Below are 25,744 nucleotides of genomic sequence, written 5' to 3' on the forward strand. Positions count from 1 at the left end.
ATGTGTTTCATAGGTGAAATGCATTTAAATCCTCGTGTTATTAACAGAAGAAATGCAAATTCTAGTTCGACATTCTCTTTAAAACGGAAGTGCGACGTGGTAGCTTCGTCTACACACTAGATTGTTACAAGAATTGAACCAATACATAAAATTAAACACAACTAAGTCAGACACTTGAGAAACATGGTGTAGTTCAAAGAGCCAACTAGAAAGAGTGAATAGGGTATCAACAAGGTTAGCAATCCAAACTGTCTTCTTTATAGCGAAAGCGGTCAATGGGTTAGTTAAAAAATAGTTAGTTTAGAAGAGCTCTTTCTTTGTTTTTGCTCATTCACTATATGACGATCAGAGGCTCGAAGATGGTCCAAATCCTTTTCTTTGTCCACTAGCCTCAGTCGAATTTGTGAAACAGATGCTAGGTCACCACGGTCGCTTTGCCGTTGCAAAGACTGTTTTAATTTGGCGATTTCACGTTCAGCCCTGCGGATTTCTTCTCCAACTTGCAAACTCTGAACGTTTAATTTTTCACGAGTTAAGTGACCCAACTTTGTCGTCTTCGGCCACGATGATGAAGTGCCAGGTAGTGCTTCACATGTTTAGACAATTTCGGTCAGTATGACAGATGATCCATGAAACAATTTTTTTAAGCTAATTACGTACCTTCTTTGGAATGAGGGCCGTTATTTTTTGTTAACTTGGAATTGATAAAATCGAAAACAGACGCTTTTCGTTCGGACGCAATTGGCTATCTGACGGGACCGAATCTCGGCTTTCGCTTTCTGGCGTTCCAATCGCTTTTCTACAGAAAGCATATTCAAACTTCCGGCTGCTTCTCTCAGCTCCATGCAACGATCTTTAGAATACAATAATAAGATTTGGTATAACGAATAATTTTCGAGAATCTCTAAAAAGGAGAAAAAAAGGCCTTTACCAAGTGATCGGCCAGGAGGAAAAACCATGGCTTCGACTGGTTCGATTCGGCCTTCTCCTTCCTTTCCAAGCCCAGAACCATGGACATAGCCCATTTTCGCCATCAAACGAGATCCAATTCCACGCGTGTGTTGTTCCCACAATCCAAACGATTCGATACCCGCTCCTCCAATGTTATTCATTTCGAGGTATTTTGAAGTGAACTGCGAGTCATCGTCATCTTCGTCCGTACTGAACTCCGAAGATGAATCTTCTTCTTGCTCCTCTAATGAAATCAAAACCATTTAATCATTTTGTTGTGGCAAGGGCGTAGTAATGTTATACCAAGTGGATAAACACAGTGCAGATTAAGCAAGAGAGCATCATTGCAATGAAGAAATTTAACTGAAAATTCTGTTCCTTTAATAACATCTTCAACCCTTCCCTTGTACCATAGGTCATCTTTATATTTTGCCAACACCATGCAACCCTCAACAATTTGGCTATAATCTGGATCACTGTTAAGCAAATAAAATAATAATTATTGGAATATCTTGTATTTGCAGTGAAAAGTCATACCTGAGATCTTGCACTTCATCAAGCCTAACAGCATAGCCATGGGAATAATGGCATTTATCATCTGAATATTTACAATTTCCTTCAAGATAATAAGGACATGGCTGCATTTTTTTGTTGGTGGGATGCATGAAAACAGCTTTTACATATACCAGACCATCTTCATTTAACTCTGAGCCAAGGATAATAGCATTATGATACCCAATTCCACCCCATTCATATTTGAAGGGTACTTTACATTTTACTCCTTCTAATGCTGAAAGCTCATCCTGTTAGAAGAAATGTAAAAAAGCTCTTAACTTACAAATGTAATTGGTATCACTACTGAGGAAAACTGACTTCCAAGCTTGATTCATTTTGGCTATCAGAGGTATCACTCTCTTGAGCTGTTGTGGTTGAAAGGCTCGTTTCCGTCAGTAATATGATTTCTTCCAAATCCTTAACAACTTGTTCCAAATCCGCTTTTTGTTCTTCTGACGCGACCAGCAATGCATCGTGGATTTGCTTGAGCTGTATTCTTAAATTAATTTTAAGATTACAATTGATACTGAATATAGAATTATATCGTCTGAACCTGAGTTTTGTATAGCTGAAGAGAATCTTGTAATGATTGTGGGTCCTCAGACATGCTGGAAACGCGACACCAAAACTTTTGCAAGAAAACGATACGAAAAATAAACTCAGCCCCGTTTTTGTTGCTTTGTGTACAAAATTATCATTATGTTGTCTGCTAACGGCATTGCCAGTTTGCCAGTGGCTCTAAAATGACAGCCACTATGAGCGGCCCTCTATCGCCTCCATCTCTAACTCTCCATATCAAACTTCTCCGAACGGCGGGAAAATTTTGGTGCCGCTGTTATGTTTGCAAATGTTTGTTTTCCACCCCCATCCCCTTTTTCTCGCATCTAAAAACAAAGGAACATTAAACCGCAAACAGAAATAATAGCGGCACAAACATATTCCCGCCAATTCGGGAGGTCTCATAATTGTGGGTGCATATAATACATACTGGCGCGCAAACGCTCATTGTAAATTTGCAAGGTGAGGAGAAGACACCACGTGAAATTTTTCTCTGGTTTCGTTGAATGTAGAAATATCTCTTAGGCTGCTTTTCGCTTTGAAAACTGTTTAGCTTCGATTGTAAGTCAGAAGTTTAAAAATTTAATTAGAATAAGCACTGAGTAAAGAGCTCAAACAAAACGTAGCATGTGGGATGTTGCAAAAAATTCTGGATAAGAGTCACGTTAGAGGAAAACATGGAAATTTAAACTTCTTTTGGGCTTTGCAACTTGAACAGTTTTGCCTTTCTATTTTTATACATTTCCTACAATTTGTAAGTGGGATGTATAATTTGTACCATTGAGTAAGTTTTTTAGCTCTAACAAGCAGATTTGGTATTTAAATAAACTAAACATTTAATCCCTGTTAAACCTGAATGTAGGTACACAATGTGTTTCATGCTGAAGTACCTTATGTTCTTGAACAGAAGCAGTAGGATAAAACAGGATAGTAAGATTCAGCAGTATGAAGTGAGTCCTCGAATCTTGGAAGATTTGCAATTGGTGGATTCTGCGAAAGAAATCTGAAACAATGTAAGGAAAAAACATTTGGTTTTTGTGAAGTGAGTCTGCCTTAAATTTCCCTTGCATTAATGGGTAAAAGTGGATAGGATCTATTGGGTTTATCCAGTACTGCATGAACTGTCTTCTTGAAGATCCACTTGGGCCACTACATTGTATTATGTATGCTCCAAAAAATGTTTTAGTGGTTGTTGAATGTTGAGGCATATCTAGATACTAACCAGTATTTTGCTTTTTCAAGGATGCATTGGTTGATGGTTCTTCTAGTTCGAAAAAGCTTCCTGAAACCAACCAGAAGACCCACACAGACACAAATGTGGAGAAAATGTCAAGGAAATCCAGCCGTGAATCTTATAATATCCTGTTATCCAAAAAATGTGTCAGGATCGTCGGTAATAATTCTGATACGATATCTTTCATAAATAACAGCACTGTTAGCTATAACTGAGCCTATATAAAATACCATGCGTGACAGGGACTTAAGTGGGCCTAAACGTGGCCTGATTTGTACGCGTTTGGAACGAGAAAAAACTTTAGCTGTCGCTGAGCTCTTAACAAAGCTGACATCCAAAGTCACACTGCTTTTTCTTTTAACGCCACCAAATCCCTGGTCGTGTCCTTTTGGCTGATGCAGCATTAGCATTGAGAAAGGTAGTATTATTTCGTATCACCGTCAACCGAATTAGTAATTCATTCTGGAATACGTCCTAGGAAGGTGTAGATTCAAGATTCCTTTCACGGACAGTAAAAATGACTTGTTAACAGAGTGGCATCATCAATGCTGATGACGTTCTCGCCGCATTTCTTTCAGCCTATTGGAACCGAAGTCTCGTCTGAATTCTATGTACTGATAAGGTAAATACCCTTCCGTAGCAAATTTTTAAAATCATCAGATCGCGTAGACGCTGCAGTGCATGTTCGAAAGCGATAATTGTTTTTTGAGAATTTGACAAGATATAATGTAAATTTGTTTAATTTAGGGAATACTGTGGGTGTTAACATGAAATCTCTGAATTTCCAATTCAGTTGACCGACAAATCGTTCCCAAATGGTTTGACCGCCTTGTGCAAAGGAAAGACGAGAGGAAGACGGATAGCCTCCTTGACCTCCGTATTTGCCGTGGTCTTACGGCTGTCATCAAGTGGTATATATCGGACCCAAATATTCGAGGTATATATTATGCTTGTGTTTATATTTAGACATCCCATAAATAAGTTCAGAAAATAGCAAAGTCCTTCAAGTGGTTGTTGCCACATGTAGCCGTTCTAATTTCATCCTCCAATTTCCCATTTTGTATAGACAATTTAGACCACTGGACAACAAGCCTTGCAACAGTCGGTTGAACAACGTCTATTACGCCTACAAGTCGTCCGGCAAAATGGGACAATTTTGTCAAAATTACCAGCGCTGTTTTCAGTATGCGTTACTGCAATGTAGACCTCAAAACCAGCCGACGAGCAAAATTCAAAACATTAATATTTCGTCGCAGATGCAAGGTGACCTAGTTTCTTATTCCAACTCTTTACGTCATTTGGGCGATACTTTTTATTACTAAAAATATGTTGATGTCTTTCGTTATCCCGGGGGAAATTTTAAAACTTGAGTAATGGACCCGAGACTGTCACGTACGCGGGAACTTAGCGGGACAGGCTGTAAGCAGACCGTTCCGCTCTATGCCTTGTCTCATTACGTGAAAGAGAGAGAGCTTATAGACTGATCACGGCATCGTTGGGAAATGAAATGGCATCCAAGCGCAGATGTTCTTGTTGAACCGACGTCTATAGGATAACGATTTTTGGGTGTGTATAAGACATAAATCTCGGCGTGACATTGATTCGTTTCTGAGTTTCTCGGCAGAGCGGAAGCGGATTAGTGAGTATGAGTGAATATTCCCTGCTGAATTTCCGCTTCCGGCGGGAGGAAGTGATGAAAATGAGCGATGAAACTTTATTTTCCGACTGCCTGACATGTCGAAGGACTTTTTCTCGATCGATACGCTTGAAATGAATGTTGAAATTGAAATGCATGCTAAAAACCATTTATTTTTCACAGATATAGAATCCGACCACTCACCTTAAAATGAGACGTTGAGTGGAGCTCTTCTGGCGAACCCATAATTTCATCTGTTCGGTGCACCCATTCACATAAGGTACGAAGTCTTTGGTTCGTTACATGTTTTTGTTTCTAAGCGCATCCAAACGGCACAGAGAATTGTTAGTGTGTTTTGTTATGGCAACAACATCCAGCGCCAGGACGTAGTCTGTGTACATCATATTGTTGTTGCGCTTCTTGCGTTTCATGCTGAGCCCGAATAACGGCAGACACAACCCAACACCATGGCAAACCGAAACAAGCAGCCATCACTTGCAATTGATTACAAACAGTCAAAGCTCAGTTCCGTCTTCGGCCTCTCTTTTTCCTTCTTCGTTCTTTCTTTTTCTTTCGACTCCACGTTTTTATATACCGGGGGTAAAATGGTTTATATTTTACAAATAAACAACGCCAGCGACGACTAGGTTATACAAACAAGGCCTGCGACAAACGAATAACGATTTTTTATGTAATTCTATTTCTTTTCAGTGGCTGGACGAATTGCAGCCCCATCATTCCTGGTTGGCTCCGACATTCTTCCGATCGATTGACCCAATAATATGCAAAATCTTCAGCGATGGTGGATGATGGAAAAGGGAACGAGAATAACAACAAAGAGAAGGTATTTTTCTTTTTACGTCAGATAGGAGTAAGGGCATTACGACAAATGCATTTCCAATTCAATAAATAACAGCATATATGGAAGAGAACAAATTGAGAGGAAGAAAAACAATGTGGTTTTGATGGATTAGCTGTTCTCTTCGACTCGGTAAATTTAATATATGAAATCAACAAATTTAACAATCAATTATCTAAGAATTGGCTTCACTTCATTGTTTTTGATAATTCAATTCACGTAATACGATGACAGTGCTGGACTTTTTCAGTGAACGTTCTTGGCAATCAGTGGACGTTAATTCTATATTTAACCTTCGACTGTTTGACACTTCAAGTCAAATTCATCGTCGAACTATTTGACGCTGCCAGTAGAGCGATGATGCTTGGTGTTGCCGCCGTTGTCGTCGTCGAATTCAAAATTGTCCCCAGCTGGCCTGTCTGTTGCGGCGAGAAAACATTGTTGGATGCCGTCCCGTTTATCATGTCCCCGTTACTTGAAACGGAAGTGAATGTCTGCAATTCATTTTCTTTCCGCACTAGAAAAAAGAGAAAAGGAAGTTGATGAAATAGGATGAAATAGTCACCACGATTGTAAGTGCAACTATATCATTTGAAATGTATAGAGTAATCGACTCGTGATACTTTAGGACCGTCCATTTGGAATTTTGCCCGCTGGTTAAAAAAGGAAATGGTCAGCAGACTATAACCAGAAGTCGATGACCGATGGATACACGCCATGACCCGCCTTATACTCGCGAGTTATAGTTTCACATGGCAACTGTGAGGCATGTGATAATCCCATACAGCACGTTTCTACCGTCTGTATAAACACAGAAACCTAGAGACGAGAAGTTCAAAACTGGTGGCCATCGACGGTGGAGGAAAGACCGCCAACGTCAGAGACGGAAGGAAGTTGATGGACTGATTTATACAGCATTGCTTTCACTCATATCTAGTGGCTGAACCGCAGGACACTCGGCTGCATGCCAAGTGGACAAAAGAATTGAGTCGACGAACAACAAAGAGATGGCCGGCAAAAAGCTAAAATATGCAATACGTTTCTACTTTGTCATTGATGAAAGTAGCGACATTGTTTGCCTCATATTTTAAGCGTACCGTCCAGAACAAACGGGCGGCAGCATCCGCAAATGCATCGTCCCAATCTAAACGTTTGGGTGACGCACTGTCCCATCACACGCAGTCCAGCACCGTGTCGCTTGAGAACAAACAGCTGCTCTATTCTGGGAACGGCCAACCATGTAGGTCACACTGGATAGCTGCTGGTCCAACTCGGTTGAGTACGTCCGGCCTGATCTACTGAATGCATACGCAGTGAAATGGTCTGCATGGCACATGTCATTCGTCAGATACAATCGGAACATTTTGATTCAGTGTAGAATGAGCCAAACATGCAACGTGATGCAGTTTACACGTAACTGAAGTGGATGGAACAACCAGTGAATTGCTCGTTCATCATCTTTTGGCCATCGATCGCATGACACGAAATCGCAGAGGCAGCCACTTGGCCGTTGAAAGATATTTCGTATGGCACAAATACCGTCATTCTAAAAATGGCTTCGTCACACAGCATTCGTCAAACGCCAGTTGATCGGTGAATGGAGCGTGAGAAGTGATCAAATTTCGCTGTCGTTTTGCATTTCCTGCTTGCCAATGTGTGCCCATTTCCCCATTTATGGACGGTTGAATTTAGAATAGTCGTCTGCTATACGGGCGGTGAAACCCAATCTGCTTAGCAACTCTGCGAACACTGCCGACGTCTTTCTTATATTTAGATCGTCGTCGCGTGTCGTCTGTTGTAGCAAAGTTTAAAACGGGAGCAAAAACACACGAATACCAACTATTTCATCTTGGTGTCATACTGCCATTTTGCCAAGAATGTTGGCCGTTTCACAGCGTGACTGCCGAATCGTCCGTACCACATTAAAGTCAATGAGCTAGTCGGTCGTGAAGTCACATGATCGAAGGAAGAAAAAAAAATGGCTGTCTGCCTCCTTTTCCAGCAATCAATAAGAGAGGATGAAAAAGGACGGCAGATTGGGCATCATTTTTCTTTCTTGCGCGTCAATAATGGACAGACACTAGACGCGTTCATCGGCGAATTTTCCAATCACGACTTGATGTATTCGTATTGAATGTGAGGCCCGTGTAACCTCACGGCGTTTCTGCAATCACGACAAAAGATGGGCAGCTATTTGGTTTCCGTCAAGTACAATCAATGACTCAACGTCAAATATTTTGTTGGCGCAAAGTCCTCAAAACGAAGACTCGGGAGAAAAGTTGGTAGACGGCCAGACAAATAAATGACGGTCACTGAGTGCATCGAACCATCCGAACGAGTTAAGCTGGCCGTATACTGGATTTCTCGCTAAATGATGGTGCACATCGTAAATACGCAACCGCTCGTTTTTGCACAAGTTGGATTCGTTTAACACAAGAAGTTGAAGGAATCAAACAAGTTTTTGATCAATGAGATTGGATCATGGAAGAAGCCAGAGATGGTATTATGAAATTGAATTGATTCAAGACGATCAATAACTTCAAGTTCTCGAGGAACGTCTCCATTTTTTCTTCACTTTATGGAAATGAGCTGCTGAACGCATTAGATAATGTCTTCCTCCTGTACACACGAGCCGGGCACATGAAGGATTGCTAATCATGTCAAGTGCGCCAAAAGAAAGCCAAAGGATTTAGCCTGTAAAAAAGCTGTGTACATCCGACATGTAAGTGGTAATGGCGGTTAGGAGACATGAAGTAATAGCAGCATTTTGTATAAATGATGTATATATATAGAACTCTAGGTTTTTATTTTTAGTTTGCCTAAACGAAAGAGAGAAGAAAGTATTTTCGGTGAGCTATAGACGTGCGTTTGCGCTCTGCCGGCCAGCGAGTGGACGCTCAAGACTTTGTAGAAGAAATAAACAATTTATTGTTTCGTTTCTATACAAGAGCCTCTTTCGTCTTCTCCTCCTTGCAGTCTGGCGTTTTCGTTGAGAAGCGCATTTGTGTATAATTTAAAGGCTGCCCCCATGTTGTGAAGGACAGTGACGTCACGATGTCTTTTGGGGGTGCGAAATGGCAATTTCACTTTCGAAACATGCTAGTGGGTGGCTTTCTCTATTAGCAGTTTGTAGCTTTTACATTAACTTGGGTAGACGATAAAAAACGGCCCACTGTTTATACAAAAAAAAAAAAGTCCCTTTGAGGACACGATCAATACCAAATGTTTTAATCTTGTGAAGTCAACTTAAGAACGCTATTTCGTAACAGGCAAGTTGGCGCAAGATTTGGTCTGGCGCTGCACCTGCTGCTGAACAGATAAGACTTAAGAAAAAGATGAATTACCGGCTTCATCAATGGCCGACGCGTTGAAGAGAGTTATAAGGACAAAGAGGGCGCTGGCCGTCAACAAGATGAACGTCGTGCAGACGACGGCCATGACCACTTTCTTGCGACGGCGTTCTTTAGGCGTCAATACTTGCTCTTGCTGTTGATACTCTTCGCTGTGGCCGTCTTTCAGCGCCGCTGGACTGCCATCGGCATTGTTTCCGGCTGCCAATAAGCTGTTGCTCGGGTACGAATGTCTTCGGTGATAAGACGCCAACGCGGAAGAATGAGTGGCCGGATGACGGCCATTGTTGTTTCCGGCGGAGAAAAGAGGACCACTGGAGGATCGTTCCACACAACGGCCGGAGCGTCACTGAACGCCACCCGTTTCTTGCGCAAATCGCTTTCGTGACGGATGATGGACAGACGCAAACAAGGTTCCAAACAACTTGTGCTCGAACCCAATCGGATGGCTCCGCCGTCCACACATTGCTGCATGCCGGAGGACGAATGCTGTTTACAACGAGCGGCCAACTGACCGGCTGGACCTTCCGACTGTCGTCGACTGACGCGATTACGATTCTTCATGCCTTTGCTACGCGTTCCGACATCGCTTCCGTGTCGTTTGATGCTGCGCGGTCCACTGGCCACGGCGGCCCCGTTTGTTTTCGATCGAAGCGGATGGCTCTTGTGATCAACGGTGCCACCGGGTGGAGAAGAAATGGCCACGTTGATGCTGGTGCCACTACCGTTCGTCCTCTGTTCGCCATCCGGCTCCAGGTAATGGACATTGTAACGGCCCCATTGGTTGCAATCGGAAACGAAGTCGCTCATCTCGTTGCTAGTCCCAGACTCTTGCTGTCCGTTTGTCATTTAGAGTTTTGCACTATCACTTCTCTTGTTTAGATTTTACTTCATGAAACTCATTTGATCACCACTACCATCTGAATATTGCCAGCTATGAAAGAGAATCAGCAGGTAAAAGCCCTAAAGTCAATCTCCTACGATGAGCGATCAAGTCATCCGTCACAACAGCTCTGCAATTCGACACGCGGAGTTGGAGTGAGTGCCAAGCGGACTGGCAAATGCGACCAGTGGGACGACAGGACGCGTAGAATCACGCAAGCTGCCACCATTAAGCGCGTCTGATGGTGAGCGTCGCTCGGATAGGCCAACAAATCACGATCGTTACGTGGAACGAATAAGAAACTGACCCGGCTGCTCCAGTTCTGCATTAAAGTCAAGAGGCAACGAGCCAACGTGAACCACTTGACTGACTTGATAAGGAACCGATCCGTCGAGTTGGACGATCTCGGCAACGCATTGGCAGCGTCGGAGGGCGTCGCTTCAACGAAAACAACACCTGCGTCAGTCGCCTCTTGACCACGACTCTCCAATCTCACGGTCCACGAATCTTGTGGCGAATTTGCACTACCGCCGCTATCGGAAAAAGTTGTTATGACGTCTCGCTTGCAAACCAATAAAGCAGTTCCGCGTGCGGATTGAACGGATGGTAACAACAAATGCCTTGGTCTATTGGCCCGTTGGTGGTGGACTTTGCTCGTTGGCGGAGTCAAGCGGATCAAATAGAGGCTGGACATCAATGCAAAAATAAACTTCCAATGTTTTAAAGAAAATCCAATTCACGAAACCAAGGGCGGAAAGAGACGAAGCGAGTCCCCACCAGGAGGCGAATCTGCGTGCGTACTCATGGAAAGCCGCCGCTCAACTGAAAAGCTCCTATATTCCCCCTCTTTCTTACATTCACCAGTGCCAGTCTGTAAAAGAAAAGAGAGGCGGGGGTCCCGAACGACGCGGATGGGATGGTATCGTGTGTGCTTCACAGTATAAAATAAAGGAGAGGGTCTTGTTAGCCTCCCCACTTTCTCTCTATCCGTATCCCATCTATTCTTTCTTCGTATCCATCTATTCGGATGGCTATACAGAGTTTCATTCTTTACCGCTAGTGGCTTGACTGAGCGTGCAGACAACAACATGGGGATTTTTTTTTGTTTTTTCGTCCTCCTCTTCTTTTGCTTCGTTGTCTTAGCGATGATGGGGCGGTTGCGGGAACACACGTACGCAGCTTCTATTCTTATAATATCAGCTGGCCGTGCCGAGTGCCCCTTGCGATTCGTGATTTCAGACAAATAAAGACACAACAAAAAAGGAAGGAATGTTGTTGGTCTCCTTATTTCCTTGTATTTCCATTTCTTTGCCGCTTTTGTTTCATCGCTGATGCACCAGCTGCTAGCTCACGACGGGAAAAAACTGGAACGTGTGGAATGAAGAGCCGCTTAGACTTGCCACTATTTTCATTCCGGCACGCTGAATCCCAACGAGTCTTGCGAAACTATGTTGTCTATACGTCACTGCAGTGCCCTATTTTTATGCTCAAATCATCAAGGTGTGATGCTGTAATAACCGAAGGCTAACTTGTTTTATCCTCTAATATTGAAGCAGACCTGTTTTGCAAGTCGCAATGGTTCTGTTCTTTGTTCTACATATTTTGTTGCTAATGGTCGTCAAGTGTTGCTCTTATTGTAACTCAAACTTAATGGACTTTGCAACACATGAAACAATGTAAATAGAAGTTGGAAAGGCCAAGGGACAAGCAGCTATCATCACTTTAGCCTTTGGGGTCGATCATTTGTCACGAGCAGCAGCTGAAGATGGCCTCCTCTTTTGAAAGGTAATTTCAAAGGGCGAGAGACGTGAGAGATGAACGAAAGCTTTCGCCATTGGTTGCCGCTGTCAACTGAAAATGGCTGCTGCCACCTTCGAATTCAGCGTCTCCAATCAAATCGATCGCTCCCACTAGTAAAGGGAAAAAGATTTCGCTCGATTTCTTTTGTCTGTTCCCCAGTGAATTCGCAATCCCTTTCGGTTTGACTCACGAAAATGGCACACCCGTTCGATACCCGCCGACAAGGCCTCCCGACAGCAATCGTTTATTAGATCACGTCGGCAAGAGTCACGAGCGAGGCTGACTTGTTACTGTCACGTATAGATGTGTGCTCTTTAACTATGGGATAATGTCGGCCAATAGCGAGTTACCTCGATTGCATTAGGTTTAAACGCTGCACCTCTCGCTTCGAGTTTTGTCACGAGTGTGTAATTTAAATTTAGATGGACCCCACGTGATGCGGGCCTAGTTTGCCATCCTTCCAAATGAACGCGATGTTGAACACGTCGCCAACAAACAACAACACATTCGTTCCCCTTTTATTTAAGGTCACCAACAACAGCCAACAAAGTCATTGAAATTTAGCAACGTTCGAATACATTGGACGTAGGTTTGCATGGCCATCAGCGGTATATCTAACGTATACTATCACGTTGAATAACGCTATTCATGTTTTCTTTGAACATTTCAATGCGAGTTATACAGCGCAAAAACGGGAATGCGAGAAAAAGCTGACGTCGTTGCTATGGTTACCAGGAACCCTCATAAATTGTATGCGCTAGCGTATCTCTCTGACGTTCGTATCGACCTCTTTCGCAGTTTCTTTTCTCCTCTTTTACGGCGGGATCAGAGAAGATAGTCTTCGTTCCTCTCGAGTTTTGTCTTTGTGACGGTCGTGATGTTGTGCCGCAGTCCCGGTGAACTTCTACTTGCCCCATAGACTGGTATTCGTTTTGTTTTTGCTCTCTTTGTCCTAGCCTCGTCTCTGATAGACGTGTATATATACATAAACGAGAGTAGATGGCTGGAGATGTACGTTGAGGCGTTCGGCAACGTGAATCCACTCCAGCGTGCATTGTTCCTTTATCGACGTCATCGAAAAATCCTTTCGTCAATACCTCCTCGTTCTTTTCGATCCTTTGTCGATGAAATGACGAACAAAGAACTGACGTAGACTCCTGGCCTCGACATCGAAATTGTAAATCAATTATTATTTGATTGAATGAAGGCAACTGGCGTTGACCGCGACTCGGCCCACCTGCTGCATTTCTTAATCGATATCGGGCAATTAGAACATTGGGGCGTGTATACGTTCAAGGTTGTGCGGGCAGTGCCACTAGCGTGAAACAGGCCAATAACGAAAGGTCAATGCGTTTTTATCATTTTTGAAAAATGTCTACTCAAAATATTGGATGAATGAAACAAAATGGCCGGTGATGGTCGCCGAACTTTGACCATCACCTCTGGCATCGTGACAAATTCTGCATGGAATTATTAGGATGCCAGACGATTAGCAAGTCAAAACAGTGCCACTCTAGCGTGCCTTTCACGCACGGCCGTCACGTGTACCTCGAAATCAACTCTTGAGACTGTGACAAAAAATCAGACTTGTCATCGCCCTCTATTTACTGAGAAAATCAAAAACGATTGGTCTAGCGACGTGAACATGTTTTGGCTTGTAGAGAAAGCTCTGTAATGAAAATGAACGTTCCGCTTGGTTTCCCAAAAGTGATTAGCCAAAGTTGAGTTGACATGAAAAGTGGTTCAAGTCATGGCAACCGCTGCACGAGTCTACTTTCGTCCCACTTCCTATATAGCGCCAACTAACTTACAAATAACGTTGGTAAAGAACTCATAGATGTCGGGAAAAAGTTTGTTGAACCGTTCATTACTGCACTCATTTATTTCGAAAGGGGAAATCTAATGAAACGAGTTTCTGGAAGAAAAAGGACGCCCTTCCCTCGGACTTGCAGGTGCCTATGGTGGTTACGTAATCGAAGGAAAAAGGGAGTAGGTAATGAGTACACAGAGGATGGGAGTTGTACAAGGAAACAATGGAAGGGGACATCATTTGTACCACGAATTGGCGTTTCCACCCAATGCCTCGGGTTGCATTCAAAAACAAATGCCGTTCATAAACAGGAACTTGTAAAAGTGTGTGCCAACAACGGCAGACCAGATTGATTAGTCCTACAGTGTACACGGTCCAGTGCAAAACGGGTATGATTTCTACCTTCGCAGGGAGACGGCATGCCAATAATGACGTCGTTTAATGTTAGTTTTGTGCTCAATTAGATTCGTGTTGTTCAATAGTGGCGAGGTCGTTTAACGGAGGCCGTCATTCATCAGCCAGTTGAGTGCAACTTGAACTATATAGGAAACGTTATTATTAGAGACGCTGCCATTTAATGAACTCCCCTAGGTGTTTCCAGACGTCGACCCTGAATTTTGTGTATCGATCGTCACGTCTAGAGACACGCCCTTCAATCAAGGTAACGTTTCTATTTCTTGTGAAAACTTGAATGTCAAGCAAACACGGATGCATTTGTTTGACATTGTATTCCCCTGCAAGTAGAATCTCTATAGCATTCGATTATCTTTTCTATCATCGAATTTTGAACGCGTTTGTGCACTGGACTGGAATTTGACTTGGTTATTCTACATGAACAAGAAATCGCATTGGTCTAACGTTCCATATTTACATTCGATTTGAAAGCAATCATTCAAGATGTGATTCAATTTCGAGATGGAATTCTATTTAACGGTTAAAAAAGCGTTCAATAGACAAATGCTAGGCAACTGTAGTCAACCGTCACTCGACAGTTGCCACGACAAGAGGAATTTCAATTTCAAACGTTTTTCAGTTTAGAGAAGGTTCATCCACGAAGGTTTTAACCAGGAGACGTTCATCAAACAGCCTAGCCTCATTTCCATGGCAATGGAACGGTCCAAGACATTCCCTAATCGATTACATGTAATCTGTACAAGTTTGAATGTGTCAGAATGTGATGGCGACAGGTAAATTCGTGCGAGTTGAATGTGATGGTTTATTACATTTCTTACCGAGGTCGTCAATGAGTGGAGCTAATCGCAACGTAATGCCGACCATGAAGAGACAGGTGAAAAGGAGGAAGACGGACGTGAGGATGACGATGCCGCGGGCACGCCGACGTGGATTATTGCTTTCATCCGAAGACGAGAATGAAGTTTTATTGGCCACCCCAACTGTTACAACAGCCACGGCGGCAATGGCCGATGCGGCCGCTTTGACTGGTGCAGTTTTCGACCCATCGGCCGTTGCACGCGATCGACGGACTTTCTTTTTCTTCTTGTTGGCTGTGTTTATTGGTTGGTTGCTGACCACGTTAGTTTTAACGGCCTGTCGCAGTCCAGCATCGGCCAGCATTGGCTCGGGTGACAAGACGACGAGCTCCGCATTGGGACTTTTGCGGGCCACCACCAAACGCGTGCCGATTGTGGCTAGAGGTGGCAGCACGACGCAATCCTCGTCCAGCCCGTTGGCACCTTCTGCTGGCCGTTTGGTGTATCGCACTTGCTCGTCCAGCAGTTCCCCATCTTTCCGTTGCTGCGTTTCGTCTTCGTCTTCATCAACTTTATCGTAATGTCTGTCCAGTCGGCCCTGATGGCTGCCAACTGGCGATGGTCTCGGAGTAACCGATTGACGATGCATGGAACAAGAGGACGAGGACAGATCGAGAAAGGACGGTGTCATGTCATCGCTTTTTGCCACCGAGTCGTGGCGAGTGCGGACTCCACCCGAACCGCCCAGGAGATGAGTGGCGGCCAATACCTGCGGCACGTCATGATGACTGGCGTCGCACGAACGCCAACTGCGTTGCTCTCGGGTATCGGCTAACAGCCGCCGACGATTGTACGGTCCGCTATTGGGCCCGGCGGATGACGTCCCGGCCACGGATTCTGAATGCGTCGTGGACTGGCGGAGTAAGCGAGGACGTGTTGATCCGGCCGTTGTTTGTCGATGCTTTTGATATTGGTAGTCGTATTGATTGTCTGAGAAGCGTTTGACGATCGACGTTGGGTTGGCTGATTTGCGTTTGCTCACTGCCGTGCCGGAAAACTGGTGAAGCGTCTCGTCCGACTGATAATATTGATTCAATTTGTGGTAGGAGAGTTGGCGGATGAGTTCGGCACCCGATGCTCTTGTGGCTATGCATGTGGCGGATGCTCCGCTTGCCCCGTAGCTCAACCTCGGCTCGCCCACCAGTTCCTTCTTCCGCTCTGTTTCATTCGTCATTTCCGATGATGGCACACGAAATTCATTGATTTTTAGATATCGTCCATCTTGTATTAAATTTTTTTTTTTTTTTTTTTTTTATGCCTTTAATATTTATTTTGTTTGAATGTTTTACGATTGACCAAGGTCTATTGGCGTGTTCAACTGATTGGGAGCAGGAGGTGATGGTCGTTGGCACGTAGCAGAAGACTTTATTCTACCGGGCTGATCCAATCAACAGCCGCGGCCATTGATTTCTCGGCCCCGCGCTTGCGTCGTCCGTCTCAGTTCAGAAACTCTTCGTCCCAGACGATTCTTATCGGCACCACGACGCATAGGGTAACAATCATTTCGACATTTATAAACATTGCTTCATCAATGTACTCATTTCTTGTCCACTTTCGAGAAGGTCCTTGTCACCTTTTATCCAATGCCGGGCACGATGGACTTTTTGCCCGTTAAGCGAATGCAACTGTTGCTGCGTTGGTCCAGTGAGCACAAGCAAATCGAATAGACGCTGATCAGTTGCAACGAGACGAGGAAAGAACAAGGTGTGAGCCCCGACACCAGGTGTAAGGTATGTCAATAAATCGACCGTGTAGACGCTGCTGGATTATTGGATGGTGGACTTGCAGCGATACGCATCACTTAACCCTGCCCGTGTGTCTTGTGATGCATGAAAAAATAGGAAGAAACGTTGATGCACACGAAAAAAAAACAAGTGAAAAAGTCGGAGATGGTGCGCTGATTGAGCACGTTCTTACGCTATGCGGATAAACGGAGAGATGAGGCAAATGAAGTCGGCCATCAGTTGAGAAAGGAGACGAAACGACACGACCACCTTCTACGAGTCTGGTACCACGACTGAATTCGGTAGAGCTCACCTGGCCAACCACCACACACTATCATCACTCTGCTCTCTGCTCTCTTTTATCCTTTTCTTTGAATCCTACCCTTTCCCCTTGCCATCTTCTTCCCTTTTCTGCCTCCCCTCTAGCGCCTTGACAGTGTGCGTGACGCAGCAGCCTCACAGACATCGACGTCTTGGGCGAAACTATACTTTTACACAGACACTGTCTATATGTGTGTCCGCTGCCTATATGTTCCGCTTCGATGTGTGAAATGTAAGTGCTGCTGGGAACAGGGACTGATGCTCGGCCGAGTGCCCAGTCTTTGTATCTCGTATGGGAATTTGTACAGAGAGTGACACATACAGGGCACATGTGTGGAACAATGGCCGCATCCATTACGTCTCTCACGCATTTGACAGTTAATGCTGCAGATTTTTCACTTGCTTACGCGAGTCGCAAATCTGTTTGTGCAGAATGTCTTGTTTGCTCAGCTGCGATGCGATTGTTACGCGCGGAGGACGACTTGCGCCCGCTTGTTTGAAGACCAAAAGCCAACGGAACGTCAGCGCTGATCAAATGAAGATAGGTACGCTCATTATTTTTAGAAGCGCATTAAACCAACATTTTTAAAATTTAACTCTGGCAAACGACTCGAGCGCGTAGCCACCGAAGACTGCGACATCAAAAGGATGGAACCAGAGTCGAATCTGTTCCTCTCTGCATATCTTATTGGCAGTGAAAGCGAGCTGTGTGCAGTGGCACTGAAACTCGAACCTGGACCCTTTATCAGGCCGTCTAATAATGTTAAGGTAATTCTATATAGACTTTGATGTCTCGTTGACCATTACATCTAATAAGATGGCGCAGACGAGTAAAGGCGTTTCAACTATTTGCCTATTTTTTATCATTTTCAAATGCCACAGTTCTAATTCTTTTATCTTTGCTTGCTTTGATGCGTACGTGTGCCATGTCAACGAAATTGAAATTCAATCGATTGTGGATGTGTCGTTGTCGCTTCAGGTTCTACTTTCCCTGTAATTGCATCAAGGCTGCAGCGTCTGATGGGGGACGATCTATTGTGGAAGAGCATGTGAGGAGTGGGTCGTTCACATCGACTTGGGAAAGAGAGAGATGATGGTGAAAGCTTCGAGAAAGACAGAAGAGATGACGCTGAGGATTCGTGTTGCGTAGTCGGGGCTGGTGCCAAAGGGGTAAGTGACATATAAATCTAGTACTCGTCAAATTTGCTTGGCACATAAACTTCCTTTGTCTTTTGAAGACATCCAAATAGGGACATTTATGTAGTATCATAACATTATTCAGCTGTGCAGTTCTCGTTATGTAAATGGGTCTGGCGTACACAATTTGAATTATGGTCCTTTCAACGCTTAATTATGCATAAAAAGAACAGAATTCTTTGATCTTAGTCCAACTCTGAGTCGGGGTGTTGAATCGCTTCATAAGTTCCTTTTTCATAGGGTTTCAGAAATCGATCCTGTTTTTTTTTTTTTAATGATCCTTGGGAAATCGATATCGAAGAATCGTTAAAGCCTCGTAATTAATGTGTTGCATAAATCGTCTTTATCATCGAGTCGATTGGCTCTGTTTCAGTCATTTATCATTCAGATCCAAACAGCAGACGGTAGATTACAAGTGTAACGTTTCTAAAGATTATTGATGAAGAAGACGTGGTAGATAAGTGAACTAAAAATCCATCGTTCATTTTTTTTTGCCATCCTTTTTTAAAACATCGTGGTGCACGTTCAGTTTGTGTCGAAAAATGGGAAAGTAAACTAAATCCTTTGGCTGCGCGATCCAGTGCAGATTTAGGGCATTTTCAAAGTATACAGCCCTCTCTAAAAATACATTTGAACGGAAAGAAAGTTTTTTTTTTTTATGGCGTCTCAATCGGAATGGACGTTTTTCCTCGTGTAAGAAATTGGCGCTATACGAGGCAGGTTGCTGTACGCTTTGGCAAGTTTAAACACTTAAAGACGTCCGCTTTAAGCGAATTTTTCTTCCTGTTTTCTCGTCTCTCCATTAGGGATATCGTATTGACGTGGTGATACGATCTGTAGCTGCGAAATATATCATGTTTGCTCGTGCTTCCTCTCCTCGTGATGCTTTGACAGCTGGCGATTATGCGAAACCATTGGCGCATGCAGCATTGCATTTTTTGTTTTCCTTTTCGACATCAAAGGGGGGTGATGATAAAACGTTTGATAGAGAATGCAGCTATGTCAAGTTATCGTTGGTTGTAGCACGCATACAAAAAAGTTGGGGGACGGCTGTCTTTCTTGCCTATAGAGACGTGTGCATGTTTGGCCGTCGTTTCCATATCGCATAAACCCATCCTTTTTTTTTAAAAGCCATTCTTCCGTCTTTTTTTAAGCGATGTTGATTCACGCTATAGCTGGAACTAGCTCGAAATGTGATATTTCGTGTTAATGCTGGCCGTCAATCAAAGGCTAGAACAACGTCGGAATATTTGCTCAGTTCAGCGCAACGCCATTCGAGTTGTCCATCCAACCGAAATAGAAACGAGTAAACTTTGAAAGAACAAGCACCAATAACAAAAAAAAAAAAAAAAAAAAGGACGATCAATAGAGTTTCGCTCTTCGTGACCCGAATATGCCCACAACTGATGTAACTCCCCGTTCGCGCTTTTAGACTGTTTGAAATCGGTGGGGCAATATCTTGTATATAATGCTGCACAACGATGACTGGCGTATTGATTATCCGTGTTTGCCCTCGATATTCTCCATTTTTCTTCCTATCCGCTTCTCCTTCCACCGTCTTCGCCGTCCGCTCTAATACTCTTTGGCTCTCTATGGTCGGAAAATGATGGCGGCTGAATGACGCGAATAAAGAATTTTTGTTCGCGCGGTATACCGAGTTTGGTGAAGCCGATCGAAATCACCTGTCAGGCCTCGTCTCTCTCTCGTTCGCTCATCGCTCATCCGATTTATGGCGCTTCGTTTGGCGTTGCCAAGTCGCTCCGCATTGATATCGCCATCCATTTGGCGTTCGTTCCTTTTTTTCTATAGGAAAACTATCAATAGCCTACTTCGACCGATGGCTCTTTACCTTGGCTTTTTATATTACATTGTGTTATCGCCCACTTTCAGCGCGGCTGCAATTCAACTCGTCGGCGAGACAGCTCAACCTGATTCATCAGGTCCTTGTCAAATATTTGCTTGTTTTTGTCTGCTGTTTGCAATCGAAATGGCGTGTATCAGTTAAGTCGCTTCACGAGGAAAGGCTGCCTTCTATTCCCGTACTCCTCCCCTCTCCCAAACTTCATTTTTGTTTTTCAGGAAATATTTCTCGCTTGGCCGGTGCGTGTACGTACATGGGGCCCCGTGTTTAAACATCCGCATCAGAGCGGGCGGACGGCCACACGCGGCAGCAGAAAGGGAGGAGCGAAAGAGACGGATGGACATGAAAGAATAGAAGAAAAACAAGAAGAAAGAAGAAAAGAGCGCTTTCTTGTTAGTTGAATTAAAGGCGAACGAAAGGCGGATGCCAAAAAGGCAACAGCAAAGAAATAGAAGAACGGGGGGGGGGGGGGGTAAGAATAAAGTGAGCATATATAGACACACTCTTGCTGTGAAGTGTCTTGTATTTGCTACTCGGTAAATTCTCATCTGCTGCAATCCCCAACGTAGACACAACGGATTACTCGGTCAGTTGAAGAGGCGCGGCTAAAGGGCCGACTATATAAGGAATGAAGCCCGCACGGGCAATTGCTGGTCGATTGGATTCGTTGAAGAAGATCCTGTTCAGTGTCTGATGCCAACCAAGAAAAAAGACTAACGCGTGAAGGAGGGGAGAGAAAAGAAAAGCGATCGACCGATATAGAGGCCATAATATTAGACTTGCTATCGGCACACAAAACACTTGACGCCAAAGTGGACCGACTTGGCTCCGGCGCCCTAACATCTTGCCAACAACAAAGTGGGTGAGCATTTTTTTTTTTTTTCATTTTAAATCGTAAATGATGGACGAGATGTTTCAGATGATGGCTTGACCGCCTCACATTATCATAAGACAAGTGTGTGGCTATTAACATTATGAACGACTGACCGCACTTGGAAACTTGAAATTTTCAGGTTGATGCCATCAGTGCGTGTGTGACGGTGATTGAAATGACTTTAAATCGCCTTACCGAGATCATCGATGTGTGTGGCAAGTCGAAGAGTTACAGTCACCATCAGAATGGAGAGGACGAGGAGAAAGGCGCCGACGGTGGCGATGATGGAAATGGTTCGGCGACGTCGTCGACCTTCCGGCGAGTTGTCGTCTTCATCCTCCGGTTCAGGCACCAGTTGCCCGCCTCCTTCTTTGCCCGTCGGTGACAATAGGAAAATGGCTGAAGCTTTGGACGACGACGCCCGACGACGCTGTTCGCGATGGAAGCTGACGGCGTCCGATCCCAATGGCAGCAGAACATCGGCATCGACCGCCGCGTTGCCCATTCGATGGCTGGACGACCTTCGTGAAGTCGACACCATCGATTCATTCACTTTCAAATAGGCCGAATCGGTCAGCGACGAATTGCGACGCGACGACGAGTTGCTGATGGCCCCCATTCCGCCCGTCGTCATGGCCTGGCTGACTACGTCGACCGAGCCCCTGCTGGAACGCGGCCGTTGTGGATGTTGGTGGATGCCGTCCGTTTCGTGTTGTTGGCTGACTACCGATCCTCTCGGAGTTCCATTGATTCGTTTGCTATTGCGTCTACCGGATGTTGAAACTGTTCCTGGAATAGAATTCTTCTTATTGGCTAATGGCTGCTGTTTGTGCTGATAACGAGCCACAGCTTGGCCGGCCAGCGATTCAGCCTGGGCCGACGCTCTGCGACGATAATGTTGCTGCGATTCGGGTTTCTTGTGCTGTTTGGTCGCTTTGACGGGCAGGACGGCGGCAACCGGATGAGCGTCGTGTTCCATCATCTTGCGTTCAGAGGCGACCAACTGGGCCGAGATGTTGGTGTAAGCGATTCGCAGATCCTCGTGACTGTAGCGTCTAGTGGCTGTCGGATGATTAGCGGCCGACGGCTGGATGTCAACGACGTCGACCATCAAAGGAGAGGACGATTGTTCACGGTTTCCTGGCTGCATTCGTCCGGCTGGTGTGACACTGCGCTTCCGTTGATCCCATATCCGTTGGGCTTCTCTCAAAAGTTCAATGGCAGCCACGGCTTCCGGCTCGCCGGACAAATAGGCGACCAAGATCTCGGGCGGTGGCTGTTGTTGCTCGTCCAGCGACAAAACTTGAACTGTTGAACGCTGGCCATCGTCGGCCGACTGCTGACCATGATTGCACTCGACAAAAATGAGCGACGGTTGTTGGCCACCGACGTCCTCGTCGTCAGCCATTGCAAGTTGTCGCATGTCTTCGATCAATCCAACCGACTGCTCTTGTTTTTCTTCCTTCACCTCGTTATGGCCGGCCGACGACAACAACGCCTCTTTATCGAGACGCTTGACGTCATCATCCGTCATTTCGTTCGCCCTCCTTTGCGCATCCTTTACTACCAAATCTTCCATCCTTGACTACGTAATCAGGGTTTATCCCGTTCTTTTTTGATGAAACAAATCCTTCTTCTTGATCCCAGTCAATCAATCAATCGCCACACCATCGGAATAACAACGAAATGGAACACTGGAGGAAAACAATTCGACATGCATAATATCTTTCCGGCGGGGGAATGTCGAAGGAAGAAAATCCAATCAAATCATTTGATCAACAGCGATGCCGCAATATCCCTTCCCTCCCTCTGAATTGTTCTTCACTAAATGAAGTGACACGGAACACGAGCAGCCGATGATAAAGAAAAGAAAACCCAATAAAGAACAAGACCTGAGCAAGACAAGGGTCAAAACGTCTAATAATGCGGGCCGAGACTGCGATGTGATGATGTTGTTTCGTCTGCACACGATCCTCCTTGACACGATGCCCGGTCGGGAGCAGCGGTCGGGAATTCAAACTGAAGACCACCGTCTCAGAGGAGCGACTGCCATAGTCGGTTGTTGGACCCAAATATAGTAGACGACGACGCCCGATGGGGAGGGGAATACGGAAAACGGAGAAAAAGAGCGAAGAAGAGAAAGAAGAAGATTAAACGAAGAGGAAGAAGAAGAAGGGAGAAAAAAAAAAAAAACGTTTTCTGGCAGCCAGTCAGTGCCAATTGTAGTGGACTGCGTATACATCGGCAGCCACTACTACGTACACCGCACACGACGAGGCACACACACACACAGGCGCACTTATTTGGAGTAAGAGCTAGGCGCAGTCCATCACACCCACATGGCCTGATATCTCTTTATGCATTCACATATAGACAGCGGACGAGAACTCAGACACGGCATTTTCTTTCAGTTTCTATTGATGGAGAATCGACTCGAGTTTATCTTGCACGCTGAAAAGGGGCGACGATGATGGACCGAAAAGATTCCAAAATAGGCAGACGGTCAGCCAAAAAGATTTATACGAACCGACAGTGACGGATCGCTTCGTACTGAAGCATCGCTCATGTCTATAGGCTTTATAGGCTGCGTATAGTAGAAAAGAAAACGAGGTAAAGTCAATATCACTTCTACATAGCCCCCAGCTTTTTTCTTTCTCTTGTCTGTTTTCATTCCAAGGCAAGAGAAACGGAATAGAGACGATGTACGGAAAACCCCGATAGTGTTTGGCTCTCTTTACGACTAAATGCATTTGCTATCTGTCCGATAGCAAATGCAAGTTTGCAATTCAAAGACCTTTGCACAGATCCAATCTTGCTAGGCATTAAGCAAGGGCGGAGTAAGTTTTTCGTAACAAACGCGCGCATGAGCTTAGCGTACCGAATAGCTCGGCAGGATGCGTGACATGCAGCAGTTCTGCGGTGAATATAAATTGCCTTGTGTGCGTGAATCATTTTTTGCGTTATGCTGCGACGTTGCTTTATATGCGGCAATTCGTTTGGGCGGACGTCGCTTCGTGCATGTTTGTAATCAAGTGTCGATGATATGTCCTTAACATTAAAATGGAAAGACACGTGATGTATTGCCTTCGCCTAGGAGGCACGCGACGTTGCCTCAGTCGACATGTATTGCACGCAAACGAAAAATGTATACACACAAGTGCAGCGCGAATATCTACGTGTTCTAACAAACGTCGGCACTGCCATCATTTGATATTCGTGTTCCTTCCGCTTCTGCCCTGTGCCGCTGAATAATGCAATACATCCCTATATCTATATACTTCCGCTTCATGTGGCACGTCGCCTATCGTTGCTTCACGTGGCTCTTTGTTCTCGTATATAGCGCAGCTACAACAAAAATATGGTTTGGCATAAAGATTTTTATTGTGCGATAGAAGAGTTGTTGTTTGACGATCCTCCCATACACTCGCTGATGTTTGGCTTTCCGATCTGTCTACGTTCAAAAACCAGCCGCCGCATTTTGGACGAAGCCGTTTGATTGTGCTATTTCAGTTTGCGTCTGACACGACAACATCACATCAAGACGCCTCGTCATATCATCACCCGACGCCGAGTGACGCGCATTCACGACTGATACCGATCTGACAAATGTACAACATCATGTAAAACCCCAATTATTCGCAGTGCAAAGTCTATGTGTTGGCCGTGTCATTTGTCCAACAAATCATTTGCTTTATTGCGATATTGACGACAGGTTCAAAACGTGACCTAGAAAGCTCAGTGGCCGTTCGGTGCAAACGCTTTCAACAAGAGCTCGTCAACGTGAAATGTGATGGTTGTGCAGTGCGAAAAAAATGCGATTTATCCATCGAGCCTTGTGTTGGTTCGTGAAGGTCGCTGTTGTAACGCATTGTGGCATAAAACGGACAATCTTCGAGGTCTTTTACAAATCTTGTGGTGAAATGAAACACCTCGATGGGGGTGAAAGAAGACAAAAGAAAAAGACGTGATCCTATTGAGTGGAAAAGAACCGGCTTTGCCAGGACAAAAGAACGAACAATGTCTCTCATTCTTTAACTGCTTATTAGAAGTTTTAATTAAAAGCGAACGGATGTGTAGATACTGGGCAACATGTTACATGGCAGAGATATGCGTAAAATGCAAACTGCTATATCCATAATGGAACTTTATTTGTTTCCTTTTAGCCAATAACCCAATAAAGGACATGCTGAGAAGGACTCCGAAAGAGATATGCAACTCTTGTGCATATTGATTTTTTTTTTTGTTCGGCGAACAAAAAGGGAGCGAGACGAGCTACGAAAAACGCAAAGAAAAATAAGGGCAATTCAATTTCCACTCAAAGTCTATTAGCTTAAAACGTCTTGTTTACCAGCAGCAGCCAATAATTGCATGTACAAAGCGAAACGATTGATCGACAGATTCAATAGGAATCCATCAACCCTTGCTTATACGCAAACATTCATTTTAGTCCTTTAACCAAGATGTTGTCTGAGTGCATTTTCATCAAAATCAATGTTTGTCGCAAACTTGGCCAATCAGTATCAAACTGCATTACCCATCCAAGAGGCACAAAAGTGTGCCGAATAAGCAGTAACAATCCAATAAAACGCTGCAACTTTATCAAATTTGATTTGAGCGTGTAAGAAAACTGGGAGCACCAAATGCTGACCAGTAGTGCAAAGGCCTGTTTCGGCTGGTATTTCATGTGCGGATCAATGTATATCCACTATGTCTTAGCACATTAGTTTCAACGTCGTCTGAGAGTGTACCATAGACAGAATGGAAACCATGGGACACTGTAAGTCACAAGACTACTTTGACAGTCCGCCATTTATTATACTTTACAGTACATCTACGCAGAAGGTATCCGAGCAACGCACA

At 44.5% G+C, this 25,744-nt stretch overlaps 2 protein-coding genes and 2 long non-coding RNA genes across 5 annotated transcripts; 2 read left to right on the plus strand and 2 right to left on the minus strand.

The window, feature by feature from the left end:
* Nucleotides 1-235: 235 nt before the first annotated feature.
* LOC130692071 (zinc finger CCCH-type with G patch domain-containing protein-like) lies at nucleotides 236-2,193 on the minus strand. Its single transcript, XM_057515148.1, is given in 8 exon segments — nucleotides 236-586; nucleotides 661-739; nucleotides 741-853; nucleotides 932-1,195; nucleotides 1,255-1,427; nucleotides 1,489-1,754; nucleotides 1,825-1,995; nucleotides 2,060-2,193. Coding segments are annotated over 8 exon segments (1,422 nt in total). The 5' UTR covers nucleotides 2,114-2,193; the 3' UTR covers nucleotides 236-284.
* Nucleotides 2,194-2,964: 771 nt separating this feature from the next.
* On the plus strand, nucleotides 2,965-3,799 carry LOC130692095 (uncharacterized). The gene is made up of 3 exons (XR_009001347.2): nucleotides 2,965-3,077; nucleotides 3,307-3,457; nucleotides 3,541-3,799. It is a non-coding gene; the product is annotated as an uncharacterized LOC130692095 (long non-coding RNA).
* A 1,737-nt stretch (nucleotides 3,800-5,536) lies between these two features.
* LOC130692067 (uncharacterized) lies at nucleotides 5,537-22,901 on the minus strand. 2 transcript variants are annotated; one of them, XM_057515141.2, is made up of 2 exons: nucleotides 21,080-22,901; nucleotides 5,537-6,310 (listed from the first exon to the last, which is right to left on the minus strand). In XM_057515141.2, exons 1-2 carry the CDS (start codon nucleotides 22,461-22,463, stop codon nucleotides 6,105-6,107), a joined length of 1,590 nt encoding a protein of 529 aa, XP_057371124.1. In that variant the 5' UTR covers nucleotides 22,464-22,901; the 3' UTR covers nucleotides 5,537-6,104. The 2 variants fall into 2 exon arrangements, with proteins under 2 accessions (XP_057371124.1, XP_057371126.1); XM_057515143.2 differs by lacking the exon at nucleotides 21,080-22,901 and adding an exon at nucleotides 14,869-16,278.
* LOC130692091 (uncharacterized) lies at nucleotides 16,232-17,202 on the plus strand. Its single transcript, XR_009001344.2, has 3 exons — nucleotides 16,232-16,399; nucleotides 16,470-16,637; nucleotides 16,749-17,202. It is a non-coding gene; the product is annotated as an uncharacterized LOC130692091 (long non-coding RNA).
* Nucleotides 22,902-25,744: the final 2,843 nt, after the last annotated feature.

This window comes from Daphnia carinata, chromosome 1 (genome assembly GCF_022539665.2).
Source record: "Daphnia carinata strain CSIRO-1 chromosome 1, CSIRO_AGI_Dcar_HiC_V3, whole genome shotgun sequence".
Taxonomy (NCBI): Eukaryota; Metazoa; Arthropoda; class Branchiopoda; order Diplostraca; family Daphniidae; genus Daphnia; species Daphnia carinata.